Source organism: Delphinus delphis, chromosome 2 (genome assembly GCF_949987515.2).
Source record: "Delphinus delphis chromosome 2, mDelDel1.2, whole genome shotgun sequence".
Taxonomy (NCBI): Eukaryota; Metazoa; Chordata; class Mammalia; order Artiodactyla; family Delphinidae; genus Delphinus; species Delphinus delphis.
The window spans coordinates 2,174,508-2,200,378 of NC_082684.1; the positions used below are offsets into that span (position 1 = coordinate 2,174,508).

At 45.7% G+C, this 25,871-nt stretch overlaps 1 protein-coding gene across 1 annotated transcript in view; it reads right to left on the reverse strand.

Annotated features, from left to right (window-relative positions):
* Positions 1-25,871, reverse strand: part of TDRD9 (tudor domain containing 9) — a 96,298-nt gene that overhangs the window by 19,304 nt on the left and 51,123 nt on the right. Inside the window, exons 12-28 of the mRNA XM_060003271.1 lie at positions 25,078-25,182; positions 19,904-20,001; positions 18,968-19,099; positions 17,862-18,027; positions 17,711-17,774; positions 17,329-17,392; positions 16,880-16,924; positions 16,149-16,202; positions 14,376-14,492; positions 12,725-12,832; positions 10,618-10,718; positions 6,687-6,860; positions 5,130-5,241; positions 3,833-4,045; positions 3,461-3,550; positions 2,700-2,960; positions 1,412-1,567 (exon numbers count right to left, since the gene is read on the reverse strand). Coding sequence (XP_059859254.1) covers positions 1,412-1,567; positions 2,700-2,960; positions 3,461-3,550; positions 3,833-4,045; positions 5,130-5,241; positions 6,687-6,860; positions 10,618-10,718; positions 12,725-12,832; positions 14,376-14,492; positions 16,149-16,202; positions 16,880-16,924; positions 17,329-17,392; positions 17,711-17,774; positions 17,862-18,027; positions 18,968-19,099; positions 19,904-20,001; positions 25,078-25,182 — 2,060 coding nt within the window. The remainder of the gene's footprint in view (positions 1-1,411; positions 1,568-2,699; positions 2,961-3,460; positions 3,551-3,832; positions 4,046-5,129; positions 5,242-6,686; positions 6,861-10,617; positions 10,719-12,724; positions 12,833-14,375; positions 14,493-16,148; positions 16,203-16,879; positions 16,925-17,328; positions 17,393-17,710; positions 17,775-17,861; positions 18,028-18,967; positions 19,100-19,903; positions 20,002-25,077; positions 25,183-25,871) is intronic.

Here is a 25,871-nt window from a genome sequence, read left to right on the forward strand (position 1 = left end):
TAAAAATCCAAAAGCCAGCTCATAGTTTAAAAAAAGAAAAAAGCTACACCTTCGTCAGTCATAACGTCTTTGAGATTTAATGGGAGAAAAATGCCTTAAAGGAGGTATTTTTCTGGTATGCAACTGATTCCTTCCATGGTTTCGCTAACCTTCCTCTCTCTCTATATATAAATACATACACATACTTTGGTCAAAAAAAGGAAACACTGCCAAAGACTTCAGTGAAAGTATTCTTTTCATGGCAGCAGACTATTCCAGTTAAATAAGCAGGTCTACGACCCCACAGCCAAAGGCTGGGGCAGTGTAAGAGTGAGTCCCCATCAGCCCTCCTCCAAACGGGCCAAGTGACTAGAGCACCTCCACGGGACGAAGCTAAGCCTTGACGCTGGTTCTCAAAAGCCCACACACCGTGCTTCCCCTTGCTCTGATAGACAAGCACTGGTCGCTGTGACTGAAAATGTTGCCTGCTGTCCGACTGCCTGGTTTTTGTTGCAAATTCCTATACGTCCTGGCTTCTCCTTCGCCTCTTCGGAGCAGGCCCTCAGAACTACCTGAGGCGCTGCCTCCCAGGCTTCGAGTCCTCAGAAGGTCTGCCCATAAAATACGATCCTCGACTTCCAGCCTGTGCATTTTTTTTCACTCAACATCGCCTTTGGAAAGGTTAGTTTTAAAAAAGAACTAGTCATGGGACTTCCCTGGTGGTCCACTGGCTAAGACTCTGCGCTCCCAGTGCAGGGGGCCCAGGTTCAAGCCTGGTCAGGGAACTAGATCCCACATGCTGCAACTAAGACCTGGAACAGCTAGCTAGCTAATTAATTAATAAATAAATAAATTTTTTTTTTTTTTGGAAGAAAGGAAGAACTAGTCAAAGCATTGCTCTATACTAAACCCTGGGTTTTGGTCTTACTAATATAGGCTCTGTTGTGAGAAAAGTAACAGTTAAAAACCAGTAAAGAGGGACTTCCCTGGCGGCACAGTGGTTAAGACTCCACCTGCCAATGCAGGGGACACAGGTTCGAGCCCTGGTCCGGGAAGACCCCACATGCCGCGGAACAACTAAGCTCGTGCACCTCAACTACTGAGCCTGTGCTCTAGAGCCCATGAGCCACAGCTACTGTAGCCCACGTGCCACAACTACTGAAGCCCACGTGCCTAGAGCCCGTGCTCCACAACAAGAGAAGCCACAGCAATGAGAAGCCCACACACCACAACGAAGAGCAGCCCCCGCTCACCACAACTAGAGAAAGCCCACGCGCAGCAACGAAAACCCAACACAGCCAAAAATAAATTAATTAAAAAAAAAAACAGTAAAGAAAAAACCACCATGACTACCAGCTACAATTCAGCTTATAAATGTAGAATGATTTTTTTTTAATTTTAACTGTATTTTAAAATAACTCCTATAAATTACCTTGCAGTTTGGGTTACCCAGTTTATTGGAAGAAAAGCTCTCTAACAAAATCCGGATCAGATACTTTTTGTCGTCTTTCAAGGGGGATGGCACGGACATGTCTGTCACATATTCTGCTGATTTGGAAAAGAGACTCTTGAGAACTTCATGGCTTTGCTGAACAAAATAAGAAAAGTTCATTTTGCTAAAAGGAAAACCAGTACTAAAAGCACTTTATTCCAAGCTAATCAAAGTATTTCATAGGCATGACCTTACTCTTAGGTGATCTTTAGATTATTAAGGTATCAAAAGATAATTTTCTCAAGTACATTTTAAAATTCAAACAAAAGAAATAAAACAGAATGCATTAAAGGCTCAATTCATTAGCCTTTACTACCTTTCAGCCATCAAATAACTGAAAAGAGTGAGAAAAAGAATTTTTTGTATACAAAATGTCAGTTTCGGGCTTCCCCAGTGGCGCAGTGGTTGAGAGTCCACCTGCCGATGCAGGGGACACGGGTTTGTGCCCCGGTCCGGGAGGATCCCACATGCCACGGAGCGGCTGGGCCTGTGAGCCATGGCCGCTAAGCCTGCGCGTCTGGAGCCTGTGCTCCACAACGGGAGAGGCCACAACAGTGAGAGGCCCGCGTACTGCAAAAAAAAAAAAAAAAAAAAGTCAGTTTCATATTGGGAATATTACCAGGATCCCCGGAAGTGTTTTCCCACATGGAAACACAACCCAGCCAGCTCTAGAGTGACGTTTTCCTGCTTGTTTGTCCCTTGCCCAACTCAGCACCTCATCCCCAGCAGAAATTACAGAAGGAAAAACAAACCACCTTCAACATGAGCCTCAATGTGGCACCTCAAACCTTCAGATCAAGAAAAATAGCTTCAGAACTGATTTTGAAAGAAACAGCTGAAAGACATTTCGAAATGTTCAAAATACTTGAAACTAATATTTTATATGATTACTTTCCTTAGGGAGATAAATCTTGGAATCCATTTTTTTAAAAATCCCCAAACAGAGAACATTTTCACATATAATCTTCATTCCAAGAAAAAAAAAAAACAGCTCCATAATCAGAAACCAACAAGAACAGCACTTGACCACCATAATTTGGTCTCAAAGAAACTTGAAGACATTTATGAGGGCACCACAGACCTCAACACACTGAACACTGTCCAGCTCTTCACCCCCCAATATCCTGAGAGAGGAAAAGGGCCGCCCTTCTCTCTCACTCCCCCACCCTCTGCACACACACACTCAGACACACACACATGCTCCTAAAAGGAGGACGGAAGCGCACACCTTGGACTCATAGGGCTCCTCGGCCAGCTCGGCATAGCCCTCCTTGACGAGGACGTCTCGCACGTTGACGGCATCCTGCAGCGCCGAGGAGAGGTAGGCGTCCACATGTAGGACGCCGTGCACCACGGAGAAGACCTTCACGAGGAGGGCGCGGCCACTGACCAGCGAGGAGAAGCGCCAGCTGGCCCTGCCGCTCCAGTGCTCGCCGCACACCCGACACCTCGCGGATGGGCGCATCTTGCAAATCTTAAACTCCAAAGCCTACGGGACAGAAGTGCACAGCTGAGCCAGTTTATAAATGTGTGAGACACTCACCCCAAATACCACTGAAAAGTGACCCTGGTGCTGGGATCCTCACCAGTGATCTCCTACAAATCCTACTGAAAACACTTTCAGGGTAAGTGAGGATTTCATAGGTAAAAAAAAACTTGTTTTTCCTTTTCGAAAACAAAAAAAGTTTAGAATAACTTTTAGAAAGTGCATGTGGAAAAGCATTAGAAATTACTGCTGAATTAAAACTACCTTTTTTTGCTAAGTGTGAAACACTCCATATATTTTAACTTGCTCCAAAAGCAGTACTAGCAAAAATATCTACAGCAATATATTTTGGGGAAAAAGCAGAAACCAAATTCGGAGAGCACGACAAAACGAATGCCAGCCCTCTGGGCCTTGGCCCTGTCCATAAGCTGAGGGGCAACCACATGGCCTCCAGAACCCTTCTAGCTTTACGCTCTCAGACCACAGGAGCGTCTCGACCTTACCTGAAAGGGAAGTTCAAGAAACTGACAGGGAATCTCCATTAAGACGTCCAGAGCTACGTGCGCTCTGTTTCCATAGTCTACAAAGAACACCTAGAGGATGAGGAAAGTGCCTCAGTTAGTACAGGCCCAGGCAAACACTGTGTGCCACCAACCACGGCCACGCGACCGTCCATCCCAGCTGTCATCACAGGATTCCTAGGAACTGGGGCTTAAATCCTCACGTCACTGAGGGAAGTAACTTTTCTACTAGACCACTTTTCTAACTGTAATTAGTTTATATTTAATTTCCACTTGAGATTAGAAAAGACTTTCTATCAACTGCTATAAGTCTGTTTCATTTCCCTTTCAGTGATTTGTTACAGAAAAACATACCTCAGCAGAATTTCCAGAAACATAAAGGATTTGTGCTCTGAAGTAGCTTTCTTTATCAAAATCAGCAAAAGGAGCCAGACAGACCAAGTCCGGATGTGGGTGAACGGGCAAGGGCACCAGCTTCAGACGGCTGATTTCAGCAGTAAGCTTTTTCAGAATCTCTGAGCTTTTTTCATCAATCCTGTATCCCCAAAAGTGCCCCACTTCAACCACCTAAAAACGAGGAGGAAGAGCAGAGATGAACTCTAGCGAGGATTTCCGTCAAGAGGCACAGACTCTCAAACTGCAGCCTTGGCATTCCACCCTACTACACGTCACAAGCCAGATTCCCCGGTCCCTAAGTATTCTACGGGGGAGGGGGTGCCCGGGTTGAGCGAGGTGAGGAACGCTGTCTGGAGGCACAAGACTTGCGGGCACACAAGCACTGTAGGCTCTGGGGGGCACGTGAGAGCAGGGCTGTTCCATCCCTGACCAGACCCCAGGGGCCCCAGGCGCCCTCTGGGTGGCGAGGGCTGGGTGCGGGGTGAACGCACAGCCCCCGGGAAGAGCAGTGAGGGGACGGGAGAGTGGATGTCCTCGCCTGCTGCCGCTGCAAGAGGGCCAGGGCCGCACTGCTGGAGCTCTCCGGTCTCCTGGCATCAGGTTTCTAGGGGAAGTCTCCCAGTGAAGGGTAACTACGGACTTACCAGGAAGCCCGATGCATTTTAACTGAAATTTTATTTTGAAGGAGTAAAAACTATACCCCAATGAATAATGGTGCCAATGCTAGTTTTGTGGATGTAAATTGAATTACACAAGCAAACAGCACTATGCCAATTAACATTTTTACATGTATCTTGTCGCCAAAACTGATTTTAAAATGTACTAACATTTTAAAAATTAAACTTTGACTCTAGAATGAATATTTGTGTTTACACATTTGTGTTACAGCCACGTTTCAATTCAGCAAGTGAGGGTAATTCAAGCTCACCCGGATGTGCTACAGGTAACCCTTAAACCAGGCAGGTTTGCTCTGCGAGGGTCCGCTCACCCGGATACTTTTCAACAGTAAAGACTACAGGACTGCATGGTCTGTGGCTGGGCGAATCTGAGGATGCGGTGGGACCACGGATACGGAGGGCCGACAGTGAGTTACCCATGGATTAGCCCCACACTGTTCAAGGGTCCAGTGTAGATGACTAAGGTACACAGGCTGTGGGCGAGTGTCTCTATACATCCACTATCTCATGTATACAACATGACAGCTCTAGGTTAAGAAGACAGAAAAGCACTGATGATTGGACCACACCACTCTTACCTCTGTAACATCAATTGTTAAGAAGAGGTCTGTCATCAGCTGGGATCTGTCTAACGTGTTGAATGAGACTTGCACAGGATCAACTGTCTGCTTCTGGAAGTCCACATTCACCCTATTTAACACATTTTAAAAGGCAATAAAAGTATTACAAAGAAAACATGTTTACATATATGAAGTTACTGCTTGAACTATTCCACTGTTTCTATAAGAAAAGAACATTTTAATAAAATACCTAAAGCCAGAGATGACGAACGAAGTCAATCTTATCTGAAATGTGAGTTTCTGATGGCTTCCTGAGCTGCCCTGGGGGAGGGTGTGTACCCCAGTAGTTACATACTACCCTTCAGGAATATATTCTAAAGGTCAAGACTGTTACGGAATATCTACTTTTTTTTTTTTTCCCGGAATATCTACTTTTAAGGATATAAATTCTAAATCTAGGACCCGCAATGTTTCCTAACTTGTGGTTTCAGAGGTGACTGACTCTGACTTTTAGAAAACTACAAGAATCTAAGCCTATTTAATGTTGTTAGGAAACACATACATGATTTTCTAATAACTGAAGAATTATCATTCATCCCTTGAAGCAATAATATAATAGATGCTAAAATTCCAGGAGATGAATATAAATTGATAAAAAGTTTCCTTTCCTAATAATTTTATTCTTAAATGAAGAGGAAGAATTATAAGAGATCTGATCCACCTCTCTTCCCAATTTTCCAACCCACTTATTAAACAAGAGTGACTCAGGCTAAGTTACCCAGCAAGACAGGCCTACTCCACGTTATTACAGACTGAACCCACTCAACTCCCAAACTCGCAGAATCAAACCATCCCACACTGGATGAAACTCGATGGAACATACTTCCCTACCTCAACAATTCCTCAAATCCCTGTCAGATTCCTCATGGGGTTAAAAAGATTACCAACAAGAAAAGATGCGGGAGAATTCCTACATACAGCACTGCGTGAATATGACTAAAAGGCAAAGTAATCTGTCAGAAACACTGAAGGACGATTTAATTTGGTCCAAGAGAAGCCAGCCTGCGAACTGCACAGCAGCTGCCTGGGGGCCAAGCAGACCCGTGCAGGCAGTCCGGCCCCCCCACCCTGCTCAACAGGGACGGGTGGCCTGTGCTGGCAAGCGGCGGGCTGCTCGCAACTGCACCTGCGTCTTGTCCCGCTGCTGGCTCTGCTAAAGGCAAGGGAGACTCTCCTCTGCTTAGGAAGAGAAAGGCAGTAACTGTAAGGAGGAAGAAAGGAAACTAACATTAGGGTCAATCCCTTCGATTTAAACTGAAAATGACACAAATGGTTCTACCCAATCCTCCAAACAGCCTTGTACAACAGGTATCATAGCTATTAAACAGATGAAAACACTGAGGTTCAGAGAGGTCAAGTAATGTGCCCAAGCACACACAGCTAGATGATGAAACCAGGCTACCACGCCAGTGCTTTTAGTGTGAACTTAAGCAAGGTTAAACAGTTGTTTAAAAATAATATTGAGAATGTGAAAGCAGGTGGACAGAGTTGTGCCCGCCTCCCTTCTGGAAATACCTTGTATTCCTGAGCTTGGAAACAGCCCCTCCTTGCACCTTCCCTTCAATCTCCTCTGCAGAATGAACACTGAGTTCAAGGGAAATTTTCAGCTGAGACATCTTAATGGCCATATACACTGCAGGAAGAGTTTTAAACCTCTCTGTTGGATTGCGTGAAAACTCCACAAAGGCTCTGTTCCACAAATGTAAATAAAAAAATAAGTTTATGAGGCATGTTAATTTCTCTCAAGTTTAGACAGAGATTTTCAGTAACACCTCTCTTCAAAATACCAGCAACTCTTCCTTCAATAATTAATCAAGAAGACTTATTTAAGGGAAAATTATTCACTTAAGAGAAATAAAAGTTACAATGACATACCATTAAATTAAAACCAAGTATCATCCTCATGTATTACTCAGTATAATGCAGAATAAAGATTAAGTTCAAAAGGAATTTTCAGCTAAGAAATCTTAATTCTCATCATTAGAACAAAGTGACAGATTCAGGTTTTTGTTTTCTTCTATTTTATTGTAAAATAAAAATCAGACAGAGAAAAGCACACAACTGAGTAGTTCAGTGATCTTTCTGATCTCCCTCCAAAAAACCATCCAGTTTATCACCCAGTAATGTTGAGGCATGCCCCACCTTACGACCCAACCACATCGCAGTGTCCTATTATCACATTCCTCCCTCTGGGGGAATAAGAATCAAACATGCAGTAAGGGGACTTTCCTGGTGGCTCAGTGGTTAAGAATCTGCCTGCCAATGCAGGGGACATGGGTTCGAGCCCTGGTCCGGGAAGATTCCACATGCCGCAGAGCAACTAAGCCCGTGCACCACAACTACTGAGCCTGCGCTCTAGAGCCCGTGAGCCACAACTACTGAGCCCGTGTGCCACAACTACTGAAACCCGCGCACCTAGAGCCCATGCTCCGCAACAGGAGAGGCCACGGCAAAGGGAAGCCCACACACCGCAACGAAGAGTAGCCCGCGCTCGCTGCAACTAGAGAAAGTCCGCGCGCAGCAACGAAGACCCAACGCAGCCAAAAAATAAATTAATTAAAAAAAAAAAAAAACGTGCAGTAAGGGTGCCTGCCAGACACTTCCTGGTAAAAAGGAAAAAGTCTTCAAGTTTACATTTGTTTGTATATGCATGTCAACACCTCCCAGAGCAAAACATCATACTCAGAAAAATAGACTTATGACTGCTTCAACTATGGTCATGGAAATGTGTGATTTGGGGTGACCTGGAAGGACCCTGAGCTGATGAAGAGCAGCCTGTCGCGTCCCATCCCGTCCCGTCCTCCAGCCTCTCTGCAGCCTCCTGTCTCCACCGCACTGTCCCCCTGCCCTCGGCTCCCTTTCAAGCCTCCTCCACTGACCCTGGGTGAGCTCACAAGTGAGCACGTGCAGTTTCCTCCTGTCCTCAGCTCCCTTTATTCACTTCCATTTCTGCCATCTTTCTCTAGAAGGAGCCCAAGTCTCTCCTTAGAAATAATTTCTTTCAAATACTCTAGAGCACATTTCCAAGACTCTCGTCTTCCCTGAGTATTTTCAACTCAACACGTGGCGAGAGCCAAACCCGCGACATTCCCCACGCCCCCCTCAGCCCCCAGCCCTGCCCTCCTGTCCACTCCCCCCGGCTGAAGTCCTGGCCCTCGTTGGCTCCTATCTCATCTTGGTCCTCCACGGGCCATCAACAGCCGAATCCAAGAGCTCTTCCCTCCCATCCGCTGCCTCCTTGGACGACCTCGGCTTGGACGACTGCCAAGTTTATGCTGGACGGCTTCGTCTCCTCTTCATCACTCCCCAATTAAGTTCTACAAAACACAGTTCTAGTCAGAACACCCAGGGCTCTCTAAATACCCACTACTGGCGTTCATACTCGTCAGCTGGCTACAAATACCATCTGAAAGACAGCGCCTGACGCCCACTCTTCAGACTCAATCTGACACAAAACCAGCTCCCGGCAAGAGGGCTCTGGCTGCGCCTGGCACACACCCTACGCTTTCCCAAACCACAGCTCTGCTCACACTGGGCTCCTGCCCCACCTGCCAGGGCTGCCTCCCCTCCAGGCCCCTCCAACTCCTCCAGAGGAAGGCCCAGGTGAATGTCACTGCTCCTACTCCGAGCCTCCCTCAGATACGATATCTTCTTCCAACCCCCCAGGCCTCTCCCAGGACACTTCACGATGGGCAAACATCTGTGGAACTGATTTTACTCTCCATGCCGACCACTAATTTGAAAATGTCTCACAGGAGGAAACGTGCGCCCACGTATGGCCTGTGCTCCAGTGCCCTTGGTCCTGCACACAGCAGGCCCTGCTGGATCCCAAGGGGGAGGACAGTCTTGACTCAGCAACTATTTTATGTCATTCTCTGCCTTTAATACTTGATGCACAGGACTGGTATCACCAGAAGAACACTGTTACATCCCCAAGTAATTGGTATGACATTGGTATTATGACTGAACACCAGAAATCTATGAGGAATCGAATAAAATATAATTAGAATACCTATATAGATAACCCTGACAGAAAGAAGAAGAAATGAACACCAAATGCAATCCAGCAGTGAGGATTAACGAAAGAGACTGCTGCAAGCTTAGCGAGAGCCCAGACTGCACCATCCAAAACAGCACGGAGAGCACCCACGCACGCAGAGCTGCAGGCTCAGCAAGGCAGATGGACTTTCCATATTCAAGAAAGATGGTGTAGCTACAAGGATCCAATTTTTAAGTAAGTAATTTTGTATATGTGATTAAGAATTTGACTGCTAATTTATACAAGAATGTTTAAGAAAACCTGAGACACTGTACGTTTAATTAAATCTGTACCAGTTGTTAGGAGCACCTAGAAAGACTTCACTTATTAGGGTTACACACTTGCCACGTGAGGCATTTACATGCGCACAAAGAAAATCAGTATGTTAATCACAGGAATGGAACTTAAAATGTGCGAGGCAATTAATCCAAAATTTAAGCAGAACGAATATGCTCAACTTGAGTTATTGGACATTAATCAAAGAAAACTAAAAGTATTTCTTATTTACTAGATTTACAAAACTCTGTAAATTAATAAAATGTGTAGGACACGAGAAAATTTTTTCCAATTTTTTCTGCGGTACGCGGGCCTCTCACCGCTGTGGCCTCTCCCGTTGCGGAGCACAGGCTCCGGACGCGCAGGCTCAGTGGCCATGGCTCACGGGCCCAGCCGCTCCGCGGCCTGTGGGATCTTCCCGGACCGGGGCACGAACCCGTGTCCCCTGCATCGGCAGGCGGACTCTCAACCACTGCGCCACCAGGGAAGCCCCCAATTTTAAAAATTAAAAATCAATTTAAAAACCCTAATAGCCTTTTCTGTGCATAAGCATTCTCTCTTGGAAATGAAAACTCAAAGTGATACTCCAAAACACACCACTTACTCCTTATCTGCAATTAAAATAGGCCAAATGTAACTGAGTTTTGCAATATTTGTCTTCCAAAAATATTCAGAACATCTAAGTTCTAAATAACTATAAGCAGATAAACTCTCCTGCAGGCATCTCTGGCGGCTGGCAACTTACTGTGAAATCTCAGATGGACACACCCGAGTGCAGGGCACTTCCAGAGCACCAACCCTGAACCTCATCACGCCAGCCCTGAACCTCATCACACCAGCCCTGAACCTCATCACGCCAGCCCTGAACCTCATCACACCAGCCCTGAACCTCATCACGCTACTGAACCTTCTCGGCACCAGACGTCCTTTAGGAGGAACGTGGTTGAAAGAGAAGATAAACTGCTCCTGACAACAAGATAAACCACAGCTGTGCTTTAAGAGCTGTGTCCTCAGCAGCCCGTCTGACGACCCATTTCCACACGCTCCCAAGTTGAAAGAATCAGCCCCTGTAAACATAAAATCTCGTGGTTCTTTCGTAATTGCAGTGGATTACAAAAATACACTACTTACTTTGCACCATCAAACACGATGGATCTGACTTGGCCGCACTGTCTAAAGAGAGACTGCAGCTGTTTATAGTAGAGAAATCCATAGGGAGGAACGTGCTTCAGCTGTAAAACACCACACTGCATTAACAGGAGCAAACACAGAGCTCACAGTCATAATGTTCACAAAAACAGAGCACGCTGTCTTTAAGCACAAGACGTAGACCCGACAGCAGGGTATTTAAGGACTAATGACTTCTAAATTATAGTAAGTTTTAATAATACATGTTAAACAAAGGCTAATTCTTCCCCTGTTAAAAGAGTCCAAAAGTCTGATACAGAAAAGTTAAGACTTATTTTTCATTTTTACCTTAAAATAACCAAGCTGACTAAATACATCTTTTTAAAACATAGTATTTCTATATAGGCAACAGCAGGAACTTAAATGTTAAAGGGAAATGCACCACTTCGTGGAGGAGGGGGTGCGTCCTCGCCCTGCAGGCTGCACTAACAGGAAAGGAGCTGCAGCAACCCCTCCCTGTCCGAGTGCTTTCTCCCTCCCATCAGGGCAATCTGTGTTCCGAGCTCCGAGCTCCGGCGCGAAACTGGGAGTCCCCTGCCCCGTGACCTGCTTATCTCAGAGCCCAGCACAGCTCCGTGAGAGGCAGTGGGCGGCTGAAAAGCAGGGGCTGGGGACTCAGGTCAAAGCTCAAGTCCTGGCTTGTCAGGGTTCTGCAGGCAGCAAGTTATGGAGCCACCCTAGGACCCAACAGCCACATCACTAATCAAGGGGGACAATAAGTCCTCGACTCAGAGAGCCAGTGTGAAGCTCAGAGAAGAATGAGTAAAAAGCACTCGACAAAGGCCCTCTCAGATGATAAGCGCTACGTAAACACTAGCCACACTTAGTTTTTATAACGCACACAGCAGGTAACCTTTTGGCCCCCAGAGTGCAAGGTGAACACGCTGCCTGGCTGGCAAGGTGAACAGGCTGAAGGAGGCAAGCACAGTCCACGTCTGAGGAAATGTGCGGTGGGGTCCCTCCCCTGGTGCACAGGTCAGGAGGGAGCACCACCAAGGCGTGAGAGGAAGCCAACCAGAAGGGCTTGGTCCACCATGACGGTCAGTCCAAGCAGAGGCCCAGCCACACCTCCTCGAGAGCAAAAAGGATCTAATGACTGCCCCTTCAGGTAAAACCCGCCCCAGGTACAAATTGCATCTCAGCTGCCTCTCGTCCCCAGTGTGAGCACCAGCTCCTCTCCAGTGCTCTGCAGAGACCCTCTCCCTTGTGAACTCTTACTTCTTCAGTAACAGTGTGATGGAAACAACAAGAGGAGTAAGAGCTGGCAATGCTGGCATGTTTACTTTAGGCCAGGAACTCTGCCACGTGCTCTATACCCCCTTTTTATTAGATATAGGCCGGTAATGGAACCCAGTGTCCGCTAAAAGCCCGACTGCCAAATGCTTTATTCCAGTTGCCTACCCTGAAGTGATCCTGTACTCAGGTTTAAACAAAGGGTCCACAAATGTTGATCTGATAGTCAGTGCCTGGGACTGACCATCAGATTTGCCCAAAGCTCATGTTAAACACCGATTTCCAGGCCACACTTTCTAGTTCAGATTCTGTGCCATGGGGCCTCAAATCTGAATTTCAAAATAAACACTCTCTAGGCGATTCTATTAAGCATGAATGGGGATCAGAGTTTAAGTCACAGTACAAAGGTGCCAACCATATAACTCTTTACTTTGTGTAAAATGAAGTTGTCAATTAACTAAATGTTCTTAAATTTATGGAGAAGTATCTTCAATCCTTCAAAACGGGACATGAGCAGTCAAGGTTAGCCATGAATACCTAACTCTGCAAGGCTTCCTTTTTTTTTTTTTAGGCTTTCTTTTTTAAGGCTAGGTCTGCAAAACAGGAAGCGAGACTGAGAAACTAGTGGATGCATGTGAAAAGGTCAGACAAGCCACGAAATTCACTTTAGGGGAAAAAAATCCACTTAGTACTTATAAAAATATAGAGGCAAGTGGGGAAATAAAATGTTCCGTGTTCACCACACTGGAATGAAGCTCATCTGAAAACTGAGCACCCGGCCTCCACCCCAGAGAAGGCTGCCTATCTCTCCACCTACCACAATGGTTGTCTTTGGGTCTTTGCCCGCCAGCTCCCTCACTGCCAGCTCTTCGTCGGGGTGCCCAAAAGTAAAGTAATTTGGATAAAAAGCACCTGCCAATACAACCTGGAAGAGAAACTTATTTTCATGAAGTAACAGCATTATTTTATCACTTTATCTCACCAATATACTAATCTCATCCCAGAATATCATCTACAATATAAAAGATGAGCTTAATGTTAAAAAACAAAAAAACCCACTGGACCGTTAAACCAATCAAGCAGAAAGTCACAATTCTGGTTACTTCCCCATAACCAAAACACTTTCTGCATGGTCTTTCCTCCAAGGAGCCTGAGTACTTTTCAGAATGAGGTTTAGAAAACAGTGGTGAGTTGAACAAGGATACAAATGATTGTACACACAGAGCCCCGGGGGTTAGCCAACTTTTTCTACATTTTCCCTGACATACTTACTTCTATGGGTCAGGCCCTTTCCCAAATGTTTAGATAAAATTACAATTAAGACACTTAGATTTAGAGCAGCAGGCTTGCATCGAATATTCACTTCTAAAAGCATGCTGCGAGGAGTCCCTTCTTCAATAAAAATATACTATATGAAACATACACCCATGGAAGAGTCTCTCCTAAACTTCAAGTAATTTTACATCCAGAGGAACACTCCATTTCCCAGCATCCCCCAGTTTACAGGATCCACCTAGAACCCAATTCTGTATGCGTCAGCCAACACACTGACACGTACAAGAGGTACTCCTCCTCTGAGCCCCTACATCAGAAGCACTGGCCACCTTTCTAGGACACACTTCCCTCTACACAATGCCTAGATGGTTCCATCCAACAAGCTAATTTGATCATGGCCTCCAAAGTTAAAATAATTTTTCAGTGCAAGGGAAGAACCACATAATAATGTTAAGAGCATTTATACTTTCTTAAAAGGCAAACCAAAAGGATCTCTCCAGAAGCAGTAATAACATTTAGCAGTCTTTAGAAACACTACTCCAGAGATTAGAAATGGGTCTGGATCATCAACTCAGTAACATGGAAAACCTAAACCAGGTATAAGACCAGAGTTTTTCTTGGTGCCCAAACACAGTATTAACACTATGGACCTAAAATCTCCTGTGAGGCATGATTTGTATCAGAAAGGGGAACTAGGGCTTCCCTGCTGGTGCAGTGGTTGAGAATCCACCTGCCAATGCAGGGAACACCGGTTCGAGCCCTGGTCCGGGAAGATCACACATGCCGTGGAGCACAACTAAGCCCATGCGTCACAACTACTGAGGCTGCACTCTAGAGCCCGCAAGCCACAAATACTGAGCCCATGAGCCACAACTACTGAAGCCCGTGTACCTAGAGCCCGTGCTCCGCAACAAGAGGAGCCACTGCAATGAGAAGCCCGCGCACCGCAACGAAGTGTAGCCCCCACTCACCACAACTAGAGAAAGCCAGCGTGCAGCAACGAAGACCCAACGCAGCCAAAAATTAATTAATTAATTAATTAAAATTTTTAAAAAGCCGTCAGATTTCTAATTAATAACTGTAAGCTTTCCAAATCATTAAAAAAAAAGGAGGAGGAAATAAGCACTGTCAAAACCACAAGACCTAATAAGCAGAAAGAACCAGGAAGAGACATCCAGGAAACTCCAGAGTACCTGCAGGATGAATCGCTGCTTGTATGTATACTCTTGGTCCATGACAGGTCGCCGGGAATCAACATACATGTTGAACTGTGAGATTCTAGTCTTCAATTCTTCATATAATTCAGCCACCTGAGAAAAACACATTGGGAGATGATGTCTCCAAGTGATTATATTATTCAGAATAGCGAATGCACTAGAAAAGTAGTACATAATGGGGAAAGCACGAGTATGTCTATGGGATGAAACACTGCAGCTATTAAGAACCATATTATTAGGACTTCCCCGGTGGCACAGTGGTTAAGAATCCACCTGCCAGTGCAGGGGACATGGGTTCGAGCCCTGGTCTGGGAAGATCCCACATGCTGTGGAGCAACTAAGCCCGTGCGCCACAACTACTGAGCCTGCGCTCTAGAGCCCGTGTGCCACAACTACTGAGCCCGCGCACCTAGAGCCCGAGCTCTGCAACAAGAGAAGCCACCTCAAAGAAGAGTAGGCCCCGCTCACCGCAACTAGAGAAAGCCTGCGTGCAACAACAAAGACCCAATGCAGACAAAAATAAATAAATAAAAAATAATTTTATTAAAAAAAATCTTCTGTAAGGCTGTAGTATTGATACATACAACTTCTCTAATTAAAAATCAACTAAAAATTATGCAAGTCACTTTCTCTGATCAAAATGCAATAAAAAAAATATTAACAAAAAACAAGATACCTGAAAATATTTCTTTCTACCTGTAAACTCAAATATTCTTCTAAAAACTCTGAATCGAGGAGGAAACCAACACTAAAATAAGTTACAGACAGGGAAAACAATGAGATCCCTACACGTCACAAATCAATGAGATGTGCCCCAAACTGTGCTCATAAGAAAATTCACAGCTTTAAATACCTTTAATTAGAAAGACTGAAAGTATTAAGAAATTAAATTCTCATCTCAGTAAGACTAAAAACGTAAACCAAGAGACACAGAAAAACTAAATTAATGGAAAAAATTAAAAATCAATCCTTTGAAATCCTCCACCTTTCCCCTTCCCTCAAAACACCTGCACAATAAAACTGACAAATCAAACCAAGAGTAAGTTCTCTGAAAATAAAAATAAAACAGATTCAAAAACAAACAAACAAACAAAAAAGACAGACTGTCTTGCAAACTGTGCAGTAAAGGATTAAGTCAGCAGGCCCGGTTATCCACACCCTGGACATTCCAAAGAAAGGTTTGGCTCCTGGCCAGTCACCTCCAGGCCCTTGGAATATCCAGCCTTGTAAGAGTGACTTTGTTTACCTGAGGTCTTGGACACAACAAACAGTTCATGGTAGCAATGTGACTTCTGTATGGTGGGGACATACAGTATCAGTAACCTCTGGAGGGGCTAAAAACTAAGGAAGTTAAGGTCAGCCATGTGGGCACCCCACACTTATGTAACCAACCCTCAATAAAACCTTGGACGCCAAGGCTCGGGACAGCCTCCCTGGCTTGCAGTACTTCACGTGGGTTGTCACACATCGTGCTGCCCAGAAGACTCCACCGGGAGAGGACGGCTGCAAGCTGGCACCTGGTCTCTGTCTCTCCTGGCTCCTCCCCACCTGCCTCTTACCTTTGCTGACCTTAATCTGTGTCCTTCAGCTGTAGTCAACTGTAACCGTGAATGGAACACATAAATTCTACCAAAGCTGGAAACGAGGATGTACTTCTTGGAATACTCTCTGCTACCCTGGGTACTGCTGGTACTTGATAAACGTTTGATTAAGTCATCTTTACTTGCATTCAAAGAATTTATAACTTACCTCTCTAATTCTCTTGATCTGAATGTAATTTAACCGTCCCCAGTCAAGTTCATCCTTTAAATACATAAAAGGGTAATATTCAATATTAACGTAACAAATTAGAGCTAATTTGGCTACTGTAATCCATATATCTCAGCTAAAAGTATACACCAAAAAGGAGACACACCAAGAAAAATAACATGGCTGACTCTGTAAAAGGTGACTTTCTCGAGTAACTCCCGTAGTTATTTTAAGGATACATCCAGGCATGGCAAATTTAAACACACAGACCTACCAACAATCTTTTGAACCTAGTCAGTTTAGAAGAAGAACAACACGCAACCACGCCCACCCCAAAAAATGAAGGCTAACAGGTTGGTTTTTTCAAGCCCATTATCTAAAACTTTGCTGAAAACAGCAGAACGAAAAGCTTCGGGTTTCTTAGTTCTGAGCCAACACGCCGAGGCACATCCCACAGGTATTTAGTACTGGCAGCTAAGAGGCTCCTGACACAGGAAGGGTCACTACTGCCCAGGGGTGGGCGACAGGCAGCACGGCTGCCTCTGGGAAGTGACTACAGCTGAAGGTGAGCCCAGGAGCTGCCCTGGACTGCGGGCCCTAAGAACCGTCCACAGTGACCTCCGCTCAGGCTGAACACTGCCGGTTCACACACAGCGCTGAGGCTGAGCTAGAGAAGGCTCGGGAAGCTTCCACGACACAGGCAGCCATCCACAAAGAAACAGCTCACCGACCTTCGGATGCCGCAGCTCTCCTCTTTGTCTGCAAGTCTGCCAAGCCTAAAAACAAATGATCCAGAGTTTCAAAATAAAAAAATTCGGTTAGCGAATAAAGTAAGTCCAATTTCAACACATTCTGACCACAGAAAATATACAAATTTAATTTTTCCAGTCTACTTCTAGAATTGGACTCCCACCCTCATCTACTTCTCCCAACACAATTTTTTTTTTTTGTCTGTGCCGCAAGGCTTACAGGATCTCAGCTCCCTGACCAGGGATGGCACCTGCGCCCCCTGCATTGGAAGCATGCAGTCCTAACCACTGGACCGCCAGGGAAGTCCCCATCTCCCAACGCACTTTGCTTACTAATGGACATCGGCAACCCTCACAGTGCTTCTGGTAGAGACGGCATGTGCTGACAAGCGGTGGCAGCCGCCTTCACAGCTCACGCTGGGAAAACTTACCCTGAACGCTTCAACAAGCGCAGCACAGTCACTCTTACTGTTGCCACAGAAATCCACTTTGTTCCTATAAACAGACAACGAACAGTGTCACTTGACACCACTAAAACACAGTGACTCTTAAAAATATGAATGTTGGGGCTCCCCTGGTGGCGCAGTGGTTGAGAGTCCGCCTGCCGATGCAGGGGACACGGGTTCGTGCCCTGGTCCAGGAAGATCCCACATGCCGCAGAGCAGCTGGGCCCGTGAGCCATGGCTGCTAGGCCTGCGCGTCCGGAGCCTGTGCTCCGCAATGGGAGAGGCCACAACAGTGAGAGGCCCGCGTACCGGAAAAAAACCCCACCACAACAACAACAACAAGAAAACAAATATGAATGTTAAATACCTATATCCATCAAGATGCTGCCTAAAAGGCATCGCAAAAAAATTCTTCAAAGAAAGAGATGCCGCTAACAAGGGAAAAAACAAAGAGAAGATAAGACTGTTGGAGTAGCCTTACATTACCCCCATTCCCGCTTCTCGGCTCCCACACTCACCTATAATAAGACACTCGTCTAGACATCCAAACACATGTCCAAGGACTATGAGTTTACCAAGTTGCTGATTAACAGGAAGCTGGGCTAAAACTCTTCCTAAGAAGGTCAATTCACCATCATGGGGGTTTTCATCTCCTCTCGGCCCACTCACCGCAAGTGCTCCAACCTTTATAAAATAAATTAGTGCAATTAGCAAGCACTGATTTATTCACACTCTTTTCTTCCTTAAGGCAGGAGTTTAAAACAGGAAGTGACCAAATTTTGGTGAATAAGGTTCTAAAAGATACCTAAGTCAACTTATGAAAGATTGACACTAAAGTTTTTTAATACGTGTTTTGATACTGAGAGCACATTTTATTCCTTTTTGATGCTGGGAGGTGGTGCTCAAGCCACCCCCACACAAGTCTACTGAAGCCCCAGATTCAACGGCCATGGCACGCACAGCACTAAACCAACCTCCAGCCGCCACGTCCCGTGGCCACTCACGGCCAAAACATCCAGACTGTGCACAGAAAACGACGTCCTCAACTTGACTAAGTGTATTTTACGGACGCCCAAGCAGGTACCCAAGGTATCAGAGGCAGCCCCAGCTTTGAGGGTCCGAGGCAGAACGTCCACAGCCCCAACAGGCCGGGGCACTGGGCACTGCACGCAGCGAGAGCAGAGCGTGGGTCAGAGGAGAGTCAGAGAACGCACAGGAGCAGAGCAGGGCTTCCAGCAACAGGAAGAGGAGAGGCTAGCATGAGGGTGAAGAGCAGAACTAGAGGGGAAGTGGGGAGAAGGCTCACAGAGCCAGGGCAGGAGAGCAGAGCCCTATGGCTGCCATCTCCTATCCAGCGCTTCTCAGCCCCACCAACAAACAGCAATCCCCCACGGGGGGCGGGGTGAGAGAGTAGGAGCTTCACCTTCAGACAACTAACAAAGCTGGTCTGAACAACATATATAATATCTGGAATCAAAAATTAGTCATGACATGCTTTTCCAAGCAAATGCTGATTATTTACAACTGTCAAAATACCTTAAAGATATCCACAGTATGAAACTTCTAAACTTCACCCCAAAAATCTTAGCTTTTCCTAACACGAACAAGTATCAGATGGTCCCACCTCCTTTAGCAGAAGGATGGTGCGTTCAATGTCACTCAGGCTAGGTGGAGAAAGGGCTGTTGCCAGCAGAGCCCTCGGTTCACCCATATCAAGTAATTTCACTTTCAATATTGTGCTTCCTAATGGACAACGCTGAAAAGAACAAAACTTAAATTCAGAAACAGTAAAAACAAGTAAATCAATTAACCTATTCACATGACTAGTACTTTAGAGAGAGGAGGAGAGAAAAAGAAGAAAGGAAAACAGAGAAAGAGGGGTGGGAGAAGGAGAGAGAGAAATGGGAGATGAAGAGATGGGGGAAGAGAAGGAGAGAGAGAGATAAAGAAGGGAAGATGGAAAAGGGAAAGGGTGAGAAAGAAAGGAGAGGAAGCGGGGAGAGAGGGAGAGAAAGGAGAGAGAGGCAGGAGAGGAAAGACAGAAGCCAGTTCCACAGCATGAACTATAAAAGCACACAGCAGGGCTTCCCTGGTGGCGCAGTGGTTGAGAGTCCGCCTGCCGATGCAGGGGACGCGGGTTCGTGCCCCGGTCCGGGAAGATCCCACATGCAGCGGAGCGGCTGGGCCCGTGAGCCATGGCCGTTAGCCTGCGCGTCTGGAGCCTGTGCTCCGCAACGGGAGAGGCCACAGCAGTGAGAGGCCCGCGTACCGCAAAATAAATAAATAAATAAATAAATAAATAAATAAACAAACAAACAAACAAACACACAGCAGCAGCGTCTGTGGACAGTCCTCCTACAGGGCCAGAAACGTGACATGGGTGTGAAGTCCCTCACTGATGCTTAGTGACTAGAAGCCAGTTCTGTGATTAAAGACGAGTTTGATCAGAAGTGATTTTTCTGGGATCAAAATCATACGACACTCAAAATTATATTAAACTATTCAGCAAAACTGTCTACAAAAAACAAACTATGTCATAAAGATGACCAAAGTTTATTACCAACATCTCAGGAATGACATGGTCGGGGATGGAGCTGTCCCAGAAATCCTTGTATATGAGTCTGTAACAGTATCCTTTAGACACTCGTCCAGCACGGCCTGCAAAGGAGAAACATTCAAACCCTGACGTTAATTACTTTAACACTAGCATAAAGATATACTTAAGAATAACCATTAAATATTAAGAAAAACTTCCGTTATCTTCTACCAAACCAGGTCAGTTTGGTAAAAACTTCAGAGTAAGTGTTAGCAGTGATCTTCTATATACAGATTAAGTGCTGACTCCTACTCAGTGATATATAGTGGAAAATCCAATGCATATTTCTAAAGAGAACCACCTTGGCCCCAAAATACAATGGCAATCTAAACACTTTAAATACCACACATCTCCTGCAAATGCATAGTTCATACTGGAAAAATACAGAGGTCACCAAACAGAAGTAATCAAGCTGGCGAGAGAAGCCCCAGTGAAACAGATGGTTGTCACCCATCCCAACACCTCTGCAAAGGCGTCCTTCAAGACAGTGGCTTCATATGAAATGAGTGATCACACGCAAACAGCTCAAAACCAGGCCTGGACCACGGAGACCATCCTATAAACGACTGTTCTCTTGTGATGGTATTGCTTGTGCAATGGAAACTCCTTTATCCCCAAACACAATAAAATCTGAGAGACAGGAGACAGGTGGGGAGGGGGGATCCTTCACAAATGCTCAGCTTTTAAAAAACAGGGCAGCCCAGGGAGGAGCTTTCCTTCCCTACCTGTGGAGCCTGGAACCCCGTCCCCTTCTGCCCCCACCCACCTGTCCTGCCACAGGAGACTGAGTGCAGAGTCCAGACTGCTGCCTCCGCCACCATCTACCCACCGTATCTTCAAATGACAGGACTGTCTAAATGGAAAATCCCAAGGTAATGACAAAACCAAAATCAACTCCTAGAACTAATCGGTGAAATCAGCAAGTCACAGGGCACAATACCAACACACAAAAATCAATCACATTTCTATACACTAGAAATGAACATGTGAAAACCGGAATTAAAAACGCCATCACAATCACTATAATCCCTCCAAATTAAACTGAATACTTAGGTGTAAATCTAGCAAAACATATACAGGGATCTGTATGCTGAAAATAACAAAATGCTGATTAAACAAATCAAAGACGACCTAAATAAAGGGAGACACACTATGTTCAGGGATACGCAGCTTCATCAGAGCAAATATATCAATTCTCCACAAACTGATGTACAGGTTAACACAATTCCTAGCAAAATCACAGGAGGCTAAAAAAAAAAACAAAAAAACAAAATCACAGGAGGCTTTTTTGTGTGTGAATATAGACAAGATTATTCTAAAGTCTACATGGAAAGGCAAAGTAGAATAGCTAAAACAATTCTGAAAATGAAGAATAAAGTGGGAGGAATCCATCTGTTTCGTGATAAGTCTTACTATACAGTGATCAAGACAATGTGGTATTGGTAGAGAGAAAAACACACAGATAATAGAACGTAATGAAGAATCAGAAATACACCCAGAAAAGTACACCCAAGCGATGTTTCACAAAGGTACAGAAGCCTTCAATGGGAGGAGAACAGTGGTGCAGGAACAACTGGGCATCCATAAGCAAACCTCACACCATCTACAAAAGTTAATTCAAATGCATCACAGATACAAATGCAAAACATACCTACGAAATGTCTAGAAGAAAACACAGGAGAAAAATCTTTGCAACCTAGGGCTAGGTGAAGAGCTTTACACATGACACCAGAGGCATGATCCACAAAATGAGACACTGATGAATCAGACCACACCGAAATTTAAAACTTCTTCTCTATGAAATACCCTGTTAAGAGGATTAAAAGACAAAATATAGACTGGGTGAAATATTTAGAAACCACCTATCTAATAAAGGACTCTATCTAGCATATATAATATAAAGAACTCCCAACACTCAACAATAAAAATACAAACAATCCAGTTAGAAAATGGGCCAAAGACTTGAACAGACATTTCACTGAAGAGATACAGAAGACAAATAAGCACAAGAAAAGACATTTAAGCTCATTAGCATCAAGGAGACGCAAATTAGAATTGCAATGAGACATTATTATGTACCTTTCAGAATGGCTAAAATAAAAAATAGTGGATACCAAATGCTGCCAAGGACGTGAAAAAAACAGATCTCACACATTGCTGGTACAACTGTAAAATGGTACAGCCACCATGGAGATAGTTTGGGGCAGTTTCTTATAAAAGTAAACATATACTTCCCATACCACCCAGTAATTGCACTCCTGGGCTTTCATCCCAGAGAAATGCAATTTTATGTCCACACAAAAACTTGTACATCAATATTCACAGTAGCTTTATTTGTAATCGCCAAGAACTACAAACAGCTCAAATGTCCCTCAACAGGTGAATGGTACTGTTGACCTTAAAAATAAAATAGTAATTGGGACTTCCCTGGTGGTCCAGTGGTTAAGACTCCACGCTCCCAATGCAGGGGGCCTGGGTTCGATCCCTGGTCAGGGAACTAGATCCTGCGTGCCACAACTAAAAGATCCCAAGTGCCGCAACTAAAAGATGCCGAGTACCGCAACTAAGACCTGGTGCAGCCAAAAAAATAAATATTCAAAATAAATAAATAAAAACAGTAATTTTACCAGCAAAATGGGTTTATTCAGAAATAGCAGAGAATTGCAATTTGGGACAAGCAAGCTAAGGCAAAAACCATAGGCAAGTCCCATATAAAGAAGAGGAACATTATTTTATAGAGAAAAAGGAGGAAGCTGGGAGGGGTTATTTTGAACACAAGTCCACTGGAGAAAAGTGAGAGTTCAGGGTGGGGACGGTTTCTCACTGGCCGAGTTGCTGGGGCAGATGACTTCTTGTGGGAGATGCAAGGCACAGTTTTTCCTGTTGGGGCCTATAACTGATGCTTCTTTCCTGTTGCTGGTTCTTATTGGCATCTGAAGTTGACAATTCTTCCCGTAATTGAGCTCCAGTGGTACTTCAGGTGGTACCGAACAAGAGCGCCCCCTTCTGACCTCCCCCTCCATTTTAGAGAGGTTTCCCTTTACTAATTTTCAAAATACAATGGAATATTATTCAGCAATAAAAAGGAAACTTTTGACACATGCAGCAACTTGGATGGAGCTTAAGGACACTACAGCGAGTGAAGAAAGCCAATCTTAAAAGGTTACATGCGGTATGATTCCACCTAAATAATGTCCTTGAAAGGCCACAGCTATGGCTATGAAGAAGGGGTTCGAGGTCGGCAGAGAGTGGCAGGGGACAGTGTGACTAGAGATGCAGCACCAGGCAGCTCCTTCAAGGCAGCTGGAACAGTTCTGTGTCCTGACCGTGGCGGTGGCTACACATGGGATCAACTGGAGAGAAGTCTGCACAGTGTGAACCTGGGCAACTGACGAGGGTCCAGCCCTGTGCTGGCATCAGCTGCCTGGGCTGACACTGCACCGGGGTAGGAGGTGTCGCCACTGACAAGCTGAGATGCTGGGGCTAGGGTTCAAGGGACTCTATGTACTATTTTTTGCAACTTCCTGTATGGGAAAAGTTTTCTAATCATAGAAATTTTGAACATACAAAAAGACAAAGGATACAATTCCTATAATCTCAAGACTGACCCAAAAATAATCACTTTAAACATTTTTGTGTATCTATTGGGTTGGCTTTTTTCCATTACACCTTACGGCAAAAACCAAACGAACTTTTTGGCCAACAATATTTCTAATCACTTCTTCTAAGCATAGTTTTATGTTCTGGGTTTTTTTGGCGGGGGTGGGGGTTGAGATGATTATAACAATACATAAGCTTTTCCCAAGGTGATGAGAAGCTCTCTATGACCATATTTCAGTGACTCCTTAATCATTCTCTTTTTTTAAAATTAATTAATTAATTAATTTTTGGGGCTGTGTTGGGTCTTCATTGTTGCACGTGGGCTTTAGTTGCGGCGAGCGGGGGCTACTCTTCATTGCGGTGCGTGGGTTTCTCATTGCGGTGTCTTCTCTTGTTGCGAAGCACGGGCTCTAGGCGTGCGGGCTTCAGTAGTTGTGGCACGTAGGCTCAGTAGTTGCGGATCACGGGCTCTAGAGCACAGGCTCAGTAGTTGTGGCGCATGAGTTTAGTTGCTCCGCGGCCTGTGGGATCAGGGCTCAAACCCATGTCCCTTGCACTGGCAGGCGGATTCTTAACCACTGCGCCACCAGGGAAGTCCCTTAATCATTCTCTCTTAATCCCTCTCCAGGCAAGCCATTTCAAGAGAGGTAACACGACAACATGGTTAAAGTTGCGGGCTGTAGCCATACGTCTGGGTCCTAGTCTCGGTCCCAGCACTTCCCAGGGTAACCTGAGCAGGCTACTCCTTCTGTGTGTCGGCTGCATCACTGAGAAGTCGGGGTGTTAACAGCGCGCTACCTCACTGGGGGAATGAGGGGTAAATGTGTAAGTACACGGAAAACACTTACACTCGTGCCTGGCCTGTGGCGAGCATTCAGTAAATGTGGCCTCTATTCTGTTTTTTGATGTGGTAGCTTTATGACCCAACCCAACAGGTATTCTTGGAGCAGTCCTTCAGCTGTCCTCCCTGAAGGCTCTCTCATAAAGCACAAGCTACGTCTCAGTCCATGGCGAGAAGGCTGTGCCCTGGGGCCACTCCCTGCAGGCAACTGCACGGCCACTGTGGCCAAAGCCCCCCCCCCACCCCCCGACATCCTGGCCCCGACAAACGACTCCACACCCTCATCTCCCCAGCAATACATCATGTGCACTCGCAGAAAAGGCTGACCCCTCCGTGGAGCCAGCTCAGCTCAGGAAAAAATCATCCCAGGAGGATGAAAACTTGGAGAGAAGTCAGAGGAAGGACTAGCAGCAATTAACAAGTGACCCGCACGGCTTCCGTAACTAGTCACTGTGAAAGATGACAGGACTCTCATCCAGTATGTGCAAAGGCTCTTACCTACTTCAGTGGACACGAGGAGGATCGTGGATTTGAACAGAGAGCCTGACAGTATGAAATGCTGTTGCTTAGAACTTAAAACCAGTTCCAATAAAGGAAATCTCTGAATAAGACTAAAGGTACAAAAAGCAAAAAATTCAACAAGACACCCGAATGCGCCACCAACTCCTATTATTGTGCGGGAACACAAATGCCTTACCTTTTCTCTGATCACAACTGGTTTTAGAGGCCCAGCTCAATCGCAGGCTCTGGTAATTCGTATCTTCATCACAAACCAGAGTTCTAGTCAAACAGAAATCTATAACTGTCATTTAAAAAAGAGAATGTAAACACCAGGCTAGCAAAAAATAATTGTGTAACAATCACAGTGCATAGCGATAAGACAATTTATGAAACACACAGCCTTTAGAATTAGTGTACACACAGAAGCCTCTGGAAATGCACCGGCCATTCCTGACTGCCCAGGACGGGGAGGCCGGGGTCCCATTCTTTCTTCTTAAGTCCTGGGAGTCTGGGCAGAAAGAACATATGCCCTGTAAGAGCCCACACGTCATAATACGAGCCTACGCGGGCTGCAGCGACAGGCCGGCCTCACGGGGCTGCGCAGAAGCACAGGTAAAGTGGGGGACTGCCAGGTCCCAATCCCGTGTGCGTGCTGGCGGGGGGGGGGGGGGGGGGGGACAGCCGGTCTCAGCATCTCTGTGCTGCAGTGTCCCGCTCCCAGCCCCTGCGAGGAGAGCAGGCAGCTGGTGGGGCGGTGCTGGCTCCTGTCCCCGCCCGCCTCGGCCTCGGCCTGCTCCTCAGCGCCGCTTCCCTCCTCAGCAACCTCCTGCTCACTGACTGCGCCGCCACCACCAGCCCTCCTTGCTGGCTCCCCAGGGCTCTTGAACACTCCTCCCGCCATAGCGTTTGGGGATCTCCATTCCCATAAAAACGGTGCTGGCAGCGCCGAGGCCCTCGGTTTCGAGACCCCATCTCCCACCTGTCTCAGCA